At 38.5% G+C, this 11,613-nt stretch overlaps 1 protein-coding gene across 1 annotated transcript; it reads left to right on the forward strand.

Annotated features, from left to right (window-relative positions):
* Window positions 1-8,985: 8,985 nt before the first annotated feature.
* On the forward strand, window positions 8,986-9,463 carry LOC125480526. Its single transcript, XM_048591458.1, has 2 exons — window positions 8,986-9,148; window positions 9,246-9,463. Exons 1-2 carry the CDS (start codon window positions 8,986-8,988, stop codon window positions 9,461-9,463), a joined length of 381 nt encoding a protein of 126 aa, XP_048447415.1.
* The last annotated feature ends 2,150 nt before the right edge of the window (window positions 9,464-11,613 follow it).

An 11,613-nucleotide genomic window follows, 5' to 3' on the forward strand; every position in this document is an offset into this window, starting at 1 on the left:
TATTTTACCTTTTTTTTTTTTTTTTTTTCATTTACAAAAATGTTGGTATTGCACATGCAATTCCATGTGGCATCCTCTTAAAGCCACCACCTGCATCATTTTAGGCAGCAAATTAAAACTAAAGGGGACCCTTGAAGGAAGTATTTGTGAAAACTAGTTCATTTGAGCAACATTTATGCATGCAATTAACAATTAAAAGGCGGAATCATGCTTGTATGCACTCAAAAACAAAACTTTACCCATGAAATTCAAGGCCTAGTAATTATGGTGAACTAAGACTCAACTCAAATCTTAAAGAAGAGAGTCGAGAAACCTTTATAGCTTTGAAGCATCTCTTTACTTAGCAAAGGATATTGACCTATGTGAGGGCCTTCTTTCCTTAGTCTCCTTGCTTCTTGACTCCATGGATGTGGATGGAGGAACTTCGGTTTTTTGGCTCCATGACTTCTTGGATGGATGAAGGAATGGATTCTCCAAGTTCCCAAAACAGGGAACCTCTAAGTCTCCACACCAAGGAGGGCATTGATGAAGAGATGAGTGACCTAGAGGAAGGAAGATTGCTAGCTATGTTCCTCTAGGGTGGCCGACCTTTATTAGAGAAGAGAGAGCATTGTGTTTTCTTCTCTTCCTTTAGAAAACCCTAAGGATGAAATGGCTAAAAAGTTGCCTTTATACCACCTCACAATGGAGTGGCAAACTTGCAATTAACACAAGTTTGCCTACCCTTCACCCTATGGCTATCCTTGATGGGTTTATTGGGCTTTGAGGCCCTTTGTGTGTTCAAGTTGTCAAAGAACTTGAGTTAATGGGCTTGACATTCAAATCCCATTGAGCCTTGCAGCCCAAAACTAACTCGAGGTCTAGAACAAACTTATTCGTTTGATTAATTAACATATTAATTAACCTTAGCCATAAATAATTAAACCATTTAATTATCCTTACTCATCTCCGTTGTTTCTTCAATCTCTACCTTACTCGGTGTATGATCCATTAGGTTTCTTTTAGCTAGGCAGTGGGCGATTAGAACTCTTTAAATCAATTGTGAATTGAAACATACTTTCAATTCTCCCTTTAGCAATTATATACCTTTAGGGCAACGACAAACCATGAGTGACACCTATCAGTATATCATGGCTCCCCAAGCTAATCAGAAAAGGTGGAGAACCTTTTCAGTTTAGGATTACAATGCAATACAGTCTTTTTTTAATACAATACTCTTGACCACATTGTTTGGTTTGATATTTTATTCATGTCAACTATCCAATGTGATTTTCTTACTTATATAATTATGTTGAATGTGATTTGGAATGAATTCCTAAATCTCATTCATACTATGGCCAGAGATTCTTAATGGTATCATAGAGTATTCTCCCTCAAACGGTTTGAAGGTTAAAGATCCCTTGTTATACATTCACTTGCCTCTGTGGCTAAGTGGCTTAACCCCAACTATGTTGTGGACACCCTCTGACGAAGTGACTTTGACATAGTCAAAGATCAAGGACCTAACCATAAGATAACTATGATGCCTCAGGTCAAAAGAGTACTTTGCATTATCCCAACCATGAGTTCTTATGTGACATGAGTATGAGAACTCCTCGTTCATTATGTTTAGTGGACTCATTCTCTATTAAGCACCTACATGGTTGTCTTGGTATTGGTCACACCAATGACTCGAGACTAGTTATTCTCTTTAAGAGAAGACATAGTACATACTGATCTTAACAGACTGTCAATGCCCAATTGGCAATCCTATGTTCAGGAACGTTTAGGATATGTATACGAAAGAGAATGGTCTCATGAATCTAACTGTTTTAGATCACATTCTCCCAATTACATAATCCTTGGACTTATCGTTTAAGCATATAACATTTATATGATACGGCTTTAAACAATAATTTTTGCCCTTTATATTAAACTAGATTAATTTAACATGTGAAATGTCCGTAAAGTATCATCATATGATTTGCTTTAGGGCACATTTCCAACAACCTTTTCCCTCCTAATCCCTCGATTTTCGAACATTCTTGTAAAAGGGAATTTTAATTCTATCTTATCACTTAAACCATCATTTACCTAATTGTATTGCACTTATTTCAACCGATCCCAACCCTTTCAGCTCTGCAGTTCCATTAACTGCACTAAATCATGGCAACACCACCCAATTTGACTCCATTCCAAATCAATACACCAGTAGCACCCAAAACTCCATCCCAAATCCTCTTAAATACACTAATATCCATAACTCTTCCTCCAATTAATACCCCATCTCCCAAAACAAATCCCATCATCTTTAATACTTCTAATGGAAATTGTGTTTGGCTTACACCAAACTCCAAATCTTAGCATCCAATCACCGTGAATACACCTACTGCCAAAGAATCAAATTGTGGCAAGAAACTGCCTCATTCGAAGCCAGGTTCTGCTATGTGTCTTTACAAGCGTGTGTTTTCAGGTAGATATATCTTAACACAATGTATTTTGTTTTGGAAGAGTGTACACCTTGATTTGGAAGGGGAAATCGAGCATATTCGTGGGGAGTTGAGTACTGTTGGAGGCAACTAGGTTGCTATCTAGTATCCACCGCATGAAACACTTGAATGAAAATGATCTAATAGACAATTCGAAGGGGGTGCACATTTAATGACATCTAAATTGATCATTTACGAATGGAAAGCAAGGAAAAATCATTGGACAACACTTGCTTTGTCCATGATACATTCCTTATATAGTTGCACAAAAAAAAGGTAAGCAATTGGAAAGAGTATTGTTGACAAACTAGTTGGAAATCTGTTTCCATCCATTTATGACTTGTTGTGTCATTTAATGACATCTAAATTGATCATCTATAAAATGCAGGCAAGAACAATTTAGTAGCCATGGTTTAAGCACACATGTCATGGCTTTCTCAAGTAGTGATGATGATTTTGATGATATGACCGATCAAATTATAGAATCAAAGGCCAAATTTTCTGCTAACTCACGCTCTATCGATGAATGGCATCAAGTGCCTCGAAAATGAGTCCACATTGGTTGCATTACGGCAACAGCTGAACAAGGCATTGTGCAAATCAGCAAAGTATAAATGCCTAATACATAGGCGAAAGCGTAAGTATGAAGCACTAGTTGAAAAAAAGAAGGAATATGTACGTCATAGGTCAATCTACTCATGGAAAATGAAACATCTCCAAGAAGAGTGTGACTCCGCTTTCTGTGATGGGTATGAGAAATTTTCTTCTTATCTTTCTCGGGTTCAGTCTAGATATGATTGGGACTGCATTATGGCCTCGCAAGTGGAAGACATCATCAGAGATGGTGGTGTGTACACTGAACATAAGTACGTGAAGATGGTTCACAACACACCCAAAGATGCTTAGCCTTATGTCTCCCTTCCTATATACTTGCTCCAATACTAATTATGTACATTTTCTAGGAACTTTTGTAACTATATTGTAATTTCAAGCTTAAGTAAGTATTGCAAGTACAAGTTTCATAGGTGTTCCTATGTATTCACAAATATTCATACGATCTCATAACATGTCACTCGTAGTTGATCATACATTCCATCACTGCTGTGGTCCACACAAACTTTGAAAAACCAACTGTGGTCACATGTATATAATAGTTCATCCCTGTACAAAATTAACACATGTTGCATATAAAATGAATAGCCACAATTTAATTATTCACACCGCTTTAATGGTTAGTCATTATATATTCATAAAAATCATCTAGTACCCCTGAATTACCACTCATACGTTCCGTGTTACTGTTTTGGGTTGGAATTGAATTAGGCTCAGGGTCAGCAATTTCATTTCGCCCGGTAACATCACCAGGAGTGGGTGCTTGATGTCGCCTGTGTGTGTTCTTTGGGCTCGCTCTTGTAGGAGTTGGATAATTACAAATCAATCCAAAGTTTTTTCAAATTTTACAACCACAAATAAATTGTCAACCAAACCATAAGTGATATTTCATTTCATTACATTGCATACCTTGTGTTTGGTCGTGGACAATTCTTCTTCCCACCCTTGCGTCTTCGACTTTGACTTCACTTCTCATTTGTACTTGTCTTCGAAGCCTTTTTTCTTTTAACTTGAAAGGGAACTTTAAGCACCTCAGTTTCGGAACTCCTACCGCCTGTGCAGTTTATTTCTTTTCTAACCATGGTTACCACCACCCAAATAGTTCAGCTTCATATCCAACATTTTAAAGTCAGAGATAGAAATACAGTACCTTCCTTTGATATTAGCACCTTGTCATTGTCAGCGTGTTTGCCCACTTCTTTCTCTTCCGTGTCCAAAACAATGCAGATTTTGGCAGTTTAAAGCCACCTTTTCAGCATTTAACACTCCGGCAGAAACTTTATTTGTTTCATTCTCAAATACGCTAATATGTATCGACAAGGAAGTTCCCCAAACTCCATCTCTTTGCAGCTGTATTTAGCCTAACTCGAGGTTGTATCAAACACCAACCTTTTCATCTTTGTCACCATCGTAGCCCTCTCAAGTACTTCGTTTGCTGCCTCGTTCTCGTGGTCGGACTGCTCCCTCTAGAAACAAGTCAAACTCTTCAATTCATCCACTTGAAACTTTTCGAACATAAACAGTGTGTACAATTTGGCCATTTGCTTTTCCATTATCATACGAAGCTGCAATGGAGGGGCATGATTTTCATCATTATGATAACCAACCACCTCTTTCTAATGTTGCTGTCCAAGGGCTCGATTGAATGAATGATGAATTCAATCAAAGAATGCTTCATGTGCACATATTGCTTGAAAATGAAATGACAACTATAGGCAAGTTGACTGCTCCACATCTCGATGAAAAAAACATGCTTACAAAATGTCGAAACCTATTGTGCACGCAAGTCATAAATGTCTTGAAGCCATGTTTTATCGACCAACTCACGTTCTTCTACCAACACCTTCCACCTTGCCTCAAATTCTTCTTTGCTTTTGATATTACATATGTAATCATGCAAATCCTTGAAAGCACCCTAACTTAACCTTTGTCAGTGGACTTGTTACTAATATGCCCTATGTAGTACCGATGAAACATGGTTGGTAGTTTGTTGCCAATAGCCTTTGCTATGGCTCCACCTAGATTGTAATTATAACTTTTGCTGGCTTACCCGACATAGTCTTAAGCATTTCTTCAAACCACTCAAAGCTCTTGGTTTTTTTCATTTGTCAAGTATGCTCAACCGAATACCGTGGTTTGACCGTGGCTGTTAACTCCTAATAAAGGAGCAAACATCATCACGTAAACATTGTGTTGAAAGTGGTGTCAAACACAATCACATCCCCAAAGAAATTCCCAAGTGTTCAATCTCCATCTTGAAATAGAATGAATCATTTTTTTTCTTTCTCATCCTCAAAATGCTCTTTCAACATTTTGGCATCATGCCAGATTAGATGAGCTCGCAATTAATATTCCACCATCTTGACTTGGTGATAGTCTAGAGATGAATCATCGTCTTGAAATATACTCCTTGTGGCATTCCTTCCTAAAATGTCCTTTTGCTTACCACGTAAGTATTTTTTCCTCTTTGGAGTGTATTTGTCGAGGTCCTCCATCATCAAATTAATTTTGAACCTTTCTTGCTCCCTATCCCCTTCTTCCTTCATGGCCAAACGCATTTGGGCCGATTCTTCTTGCCGACGACACTTGTTTTCGTTCATTCTTGCCATTTTGCTAGCAAATTGTGCACGTATCGGATCCTGGGACTTCCCTTTTCTCTTTCTCTTTGCTTCCTTTTGCTTATCTCTACCCGGGGGCCTTGCAGAAGAAGAAGTTAGGGTCATTTGTTAGACACCTTCATTGTCGGCAAAATTCACACCTTCACTGACATCATTTGGGGGTGGGGCTTCACTATGAAATAATCTTTCACATTGTTGGTTCGCATCTGTTCCCCACCTCGGACAATCCTTAAGGATGTTCCAAGCATGATGCAACTTAAAAGCTTGATTTTTTGGTGTAGTTCTTGTCTTGTAAATTGCCATTGCTTTGTCACCCTATGCAACAAATACATAAAAACAATTAGTTGCAAAATACTATTATGTACATGACAACTAAAATATCAACAAAGAAACTCACAATTTATGAGGCGCTCCTTCCACTAGGCATGCCAAACATGGCTCTCTCCAAGCTTCCTTTCCACAGAGTGTACACTTTGTTGATAATCTTCCACTGATCATAAACACCACCAACTTCCCTTCGACCGGCGTTGGAGTTTTCATGGAACTTATCAACGATTTTACCCCACAAAAACTTTCTATTTTGATTTGTGCCAACGACACCATCTTTGCTAACAGAAATTCATGCTAAACATAAAGCAATATCTTCGTGTAAGGTCCAATTACGACCTCTAATATGCTTTGTTGCCATCTTGAAAAATTTGGAAATGGGAGGAAATGTTAGAAAGAAAAATTGGAAGAATTGTAGGAGAAAAGTGAGTTTTGTGTGGATGTTTGAACAAATACATAGGTATTTATAGAGTTTTTGGTTGAATTTTAAGTTAAATAATTATTTTAAATTATTTTAGCCGTTGGATTTAAATTTGGACCGTTAGATCTTTTTTTTTACCGTTAGATTTGATTATATTCGATTATATTCGATCTAAGCCGATAGATTCAATAAATATATAAATATAAAACTAAAAAAAAAAAAAAAAAAAAAATTTGAACCTGGACCATTGGATTAACCAACGGCCCATTTAAACCGGGCCATTGGCTAAAGAAAAGTAGCCGTTGGGCTACTTGATGATCTATCTGACACTCGGGGGAACAACCCCACGTGGGTTTGTTGGATTTCTGAAAAGGCCTAGCGCGTGCAGCACGTAGGCAAGTAGCGGATGGGCAGTGGGCTTCACAGCCCCGGTTTCAATCTCAGTTGGTGAGGCCCATTTTGCTTTGTGGCCTAAAATTGGGCCGGTATTTGACCCCCATATGAGTTTTAGGTTTTAGGTTAATTTTGGGTCATGGGTTGGAGTGGAGTTTTTTTGTGGGGGGAGGGGGGTGCGGGGGGAAGGGAAATTTTAGGTTTTAGCCCATTGTTGAAGATGGTCAAATGACTCGTTCATAAACTCGGGAAGATGGTCTAATGACTTGCTTATAAACTCGGGAAAAGACTCGAAGCTTGGGAAATTAGGAATAAGAGTGATAGTTTTGTGTTTCTGAGTTGGATTTGTTGAGCTAGTAAGGTTGGTATTATATTGAGTTGTTGAAGAAGAGTGAGTGTGGCAGGAGTGTGGAGATTGTGGAGACTAAGGAGAAGGACCATGCATGGGTTCCATTTTAACAAACCAGGTTCTGACAAGGCCGTGGCTTTGCTCAAGAAAATTTCTTCCTTCATCAATCATGATATGTAAATGCCTGAAAATTGATGGTAGTTTAATTAATATGCAAAACCATGCAACTTGAACTTGTTGACTTTTGTGTATATTCATATAATCTTGGGATTCTTAGTTTAGTATGATTTGATAAATTATTTCTTTTCTTATTGATAGGATTGTAACAACTTATAAAACCCTCATTGAGATTTGAATAGACACACAAATTATTCCAAAAGAGCATTCTCTTCTCGGCACCATATCGCAGGTTAGAAAAGAAAAAAAAGATGCACATCCAGTTGTGTAGTGCCATATGACCAGTGAGCAATGTTGTCGTTGCTGACCCGAGTCCACCGTGTTGATCCTGCATTCACCCACCACAACCGCTGCTGCATGATTCGAATGCCCTAGATCGAAAATAGCTTGACCCGCAACCCACGGATATGCACGTTGCCGCAACAACCATCCTTCTGACTTGCCACCACCTCATTGCCTGCACCGCTTTGCCGTCTGAGGTGTTCCCTAGATTTCTACAACCTACATCAAACCCCTCTAACCGTGCCACCACCTCGATGTGAACCCACACCCATCTGGAAGTGCATCCACAAAGACCTGCAGCTGCTCCAGATCATATTGCGTTTTTTTATTTGAATCTGCACATTGATTGAGGACCCTCGAAAAAGGGCAAACATACAAAAAAAATAAAAAATAAAAAAATAAAATTTTGTGGCTGTTTGTTTTAGGCCCACAAGACCAAGGAAACATTTGATGGTTGGGCGTTTCTAAGATTTGTGGACGAAGCATGTGAACCATCCATGCAGATAAGGATCTAACGACTGAAATGGATGAGCTCACTAGTAGAATCAGGTCGCTATGGCCTGGTGCATTTAGAAAATTTTAAATTTTTTTTATTCAGTTAGCATGTTTTGTTTAAGGAAGGGAACCAAGGAGCAAGCGGGAAAAATGGGTTGGCCTTTCCGCACGCTGAAGAGGGAAAGAGAGGCAGAGAGAGGGAGTGGGACTTTGGAACAGATTTGAGGAGGATTGAAGCTGGGTTGCAGCTGCGACCCAATAATTCCCTACTTTAATTTTTTTTTTTTGTTCGGTGGGTGTTTTTTTTGGGCAAGGGAGAGGTAGATTAGGGTTGTCTCCTTCGGGAAAGAGGGGCAGAGAGAGAAGTGTTGAAGGGTGTGTGCTGTGCTCGATTTATAGAGGATTGAAGCTGTGCTTGGATTGTAGTTGACACAGTTCATTCATCCACAACCTCAACAGGAACCCAGATTGTGAAGGTGAATGTTTGAATAATTGCAGAACTTATGTTATAAAGCATTTCCATTCCAGTGTGGCATTTTTTTTTTTTTTTAATTTGGGACTTGAAACCATAATGGTGGGTGGTTATCAGTGGATTTGGTTGAAATCATGAAGGTGGATTTTAGATATATAGGTGTAAAAGTTGTGTTGGCTTGTGATAAGTTGTGTTGTACTTGTGTAACTTTGATGCAAGTAGACATTGAAGTATAATTCGATGAGGGGTGAGGTAGAAGTAGAAGAAATTGTTGTTGAAAGAGAAGATGTAGATGTAGGAGATGAATTAGGTGTAGGGAGGGATGAATTTGTTGTCCAAGAGGAGATGAAAAGTTGAAACCCAAATTAAGAATGGAGTTTGATTCGTTAGATGAAAGGTATAGGTTTGACAACAATTATGCACTTGCAGCGAGGTTTGGGAGTCAGGAGCATAGTAGTAGAAAGTCCATTGATGGTGAATATTGGTTAAGGAAAGAATTTGTTTGTTGCAAACAAGGGAAGAAGAGGGACGAAGGTAATCCCAAACCTAATAAGAAAGGAAAAAGAGGAGATGCTAGAACTCAGTGAAGGTGAGACTTATGCTGAATAAGGGAAGAAGTTTGTTGCAACAGTTTTCAATGAAAGGCACAACCACCCTATGTCAAGTGTGTCAGACTTATTTAGATCACATCGTCGAGTTTCGAAGGCAAAGAAGGCGATGATTGAACAATGTGCAAAGGCCAATATTTCCATAAGTAAACAAGTGGCTTTGTTGGAGGTGCAAAGTGGAGGAATTGGAAATATTGGTTGCATCCCCAAGGATATTTACAACGTGGAACAACAGTTGTGAGCTCATCTAGTTGGGCATGATGCTGAAATGTTGAAAGAGCATTTTGAGGATGAGATTTATTCTATTTCAAGATGGAGATTAACAAAGGTGGAACACTTGGGAATTTCTTTTGGGCAGATGCTAAGTCATAACATGGTTATGGCCTTTTTGGTGATGTGATTGTTTTTAACACCACTTTCAACATTAATGTTTACGGGATGATGTTTGCTCCTTTGTTAGGAGTTAATAACCACAGTCAAACCACAATATTCAGTTGTGTATTCTTGAAAATGAAAAAATGGAGAGCTTTGAGTGGTTATTTGAAGAAATTCTTAAGGTTATGCTAGGTGAGCCGCCGAAAGTCATAATTACGGTTCAAGATGGAGCCATAGAAAAAGCTATTAGCAGTAAACTACCAACCACTTTTCATTAGTACTGCATATGGCATATTAGTAACAAGTTCAATGACAAGGGTTGGGTTAAGGGCACTTTCAAGGATTTGAATGATTGCATTTGGGATATCGAAAGCAAAGAAGAATTTGAGGCAAGGTGGAAGGTGTTGGTACAAGAATATAAGTTGGTTGATAAAATGTGGCTTCAGAACATTTATGATTTGCATGCACAATGGGTTCTGATATTTTGTAAGCACGTTTTTTCTGCCGAAATGTCTAGCAGTCAGTGTGCCATAATGACTGGCAACAGGCTATGTGAGTTGGTTGTCATTCATTTTTCAAGCAATATGTGCACAAGAAGCACTTTTTAATTGAATTCATCAATCGGTTCAATTAAGCCCTTGGAGGCAACGTCAGGAAGAGGTAGTTGGTAACCATAATGATGAAAACTTTGCCCCTCCATTGCAGCTTCGCACGCTAATGAAAGATCCAATGGCTATATTGTACACACAGTTTATGTTCAAAAAGTTTCAAGGGGAGGAATTGAAGAGTTTAGCTTGTTTGTTAAGGCAGTAGTCCGGGGATGGGAATGAGGCAGCGTACGAAATACTTGGGATGGCTTTGAGGGTGATAATGATGAAGAATTTTATGGTTGATATGATATCGGTTACACTAAATACAACTGCAAGAAGATGAAATTTTGGGGACTTTCTTGTCGACACATATAGGCGTATTGGAGAATAAATAGAGTTGCTGCCAGAACATTACATCCTGAAAAAAATGGCTTCAAACCGCTCAATGCGGCATTGTTTTGGATACGGAAGAGAAACAAGTGGGTAAACACGTCGATAATTCTACTGTGTCCAAAATAGATCAGTTTTAAAAAAGAAGCTTCAGACTTGATTAACAAGGTGATGATGTCGGAGGAAAGTACTGCATTTCTGTCCCAAACTTTGAAACCGTTACATACGAAGTTGAACTGTTTGGGTGGTGGTAACCATGGTCGAAAAAAAAAAAAAAACGACTGATAGGGGGTATGAGTTCCTAAACTGAGGTGCTTAAAGATCCCGTCCAATTTAAAAGAAAATGGGAATTGAAAACAAGTACAAAAGAGAAGCGAAGTCAAAATCAGAGACGTTGGGGTGGGCAGAAGAATTGTCCACGGCAGTCATAAGTTACGCAACGTAATGAATGAAATATCACTTATGGTTTGGTTGATAATATATTTGTGGTTGTAATATTTGAAAGAACTTTGGATTGATTTGTAATTGTGCATTTCCTGCTAGAGCGAGCCCGAGGAACGTACACAAACGACATCGAGCCCCATTCCTGGCGACGTTGCTAGGTGAAATGAAGCAGCTTATCCTGAGCCTAATTAAATGCTAACCTAAAGCAGAAACAATAAACTTACAATTAGTAATTCGGAGTGCTAGTTATTTTTTACAAATACATAATGAATGATCATTAAAGAGGGTGTGAAAATTAAATTGTGGCTATTCATTTTGTATGCAAGATGTGTTAATTTTGAAGGGGGATGAACTATTATTTACCTATGGCCACAATTGGTTTTTCAAAGTTTGTGTAGGTCACAGTAGTGATGGAATGTGTGATCCACTACGGGTGTCATGTTATGAGATCGTATGAATATTTGTGAATATGTAGGAACATCTATGAAACTTATACGTGCAATACTTACTTAAGATTGAAATTACAATATAGTTACAAAAGTCCCTAGAAAATGTACATAATTAGGATGGAAGCAAATGCATAGGAAGGGAA

The sequence above is a fragment of a genome, unplaced genomic scaffold (assembly GCF_019419815.1).
Source record: "Pyrus x bretschneideri cultivar Hongxiangsu unplaced genomic scaffold, Pyrus_bretschneideri_v1 Contig10, whole genome shotgun sequence".
In the NCBI taxonomy this organism is placed as follows: Eukaryota; Viridiplantae; Streptophyta; class Magnoliopsida; order Rosales; family Rosaceae; genus Pyrus; species Pyrus x bretschneideri.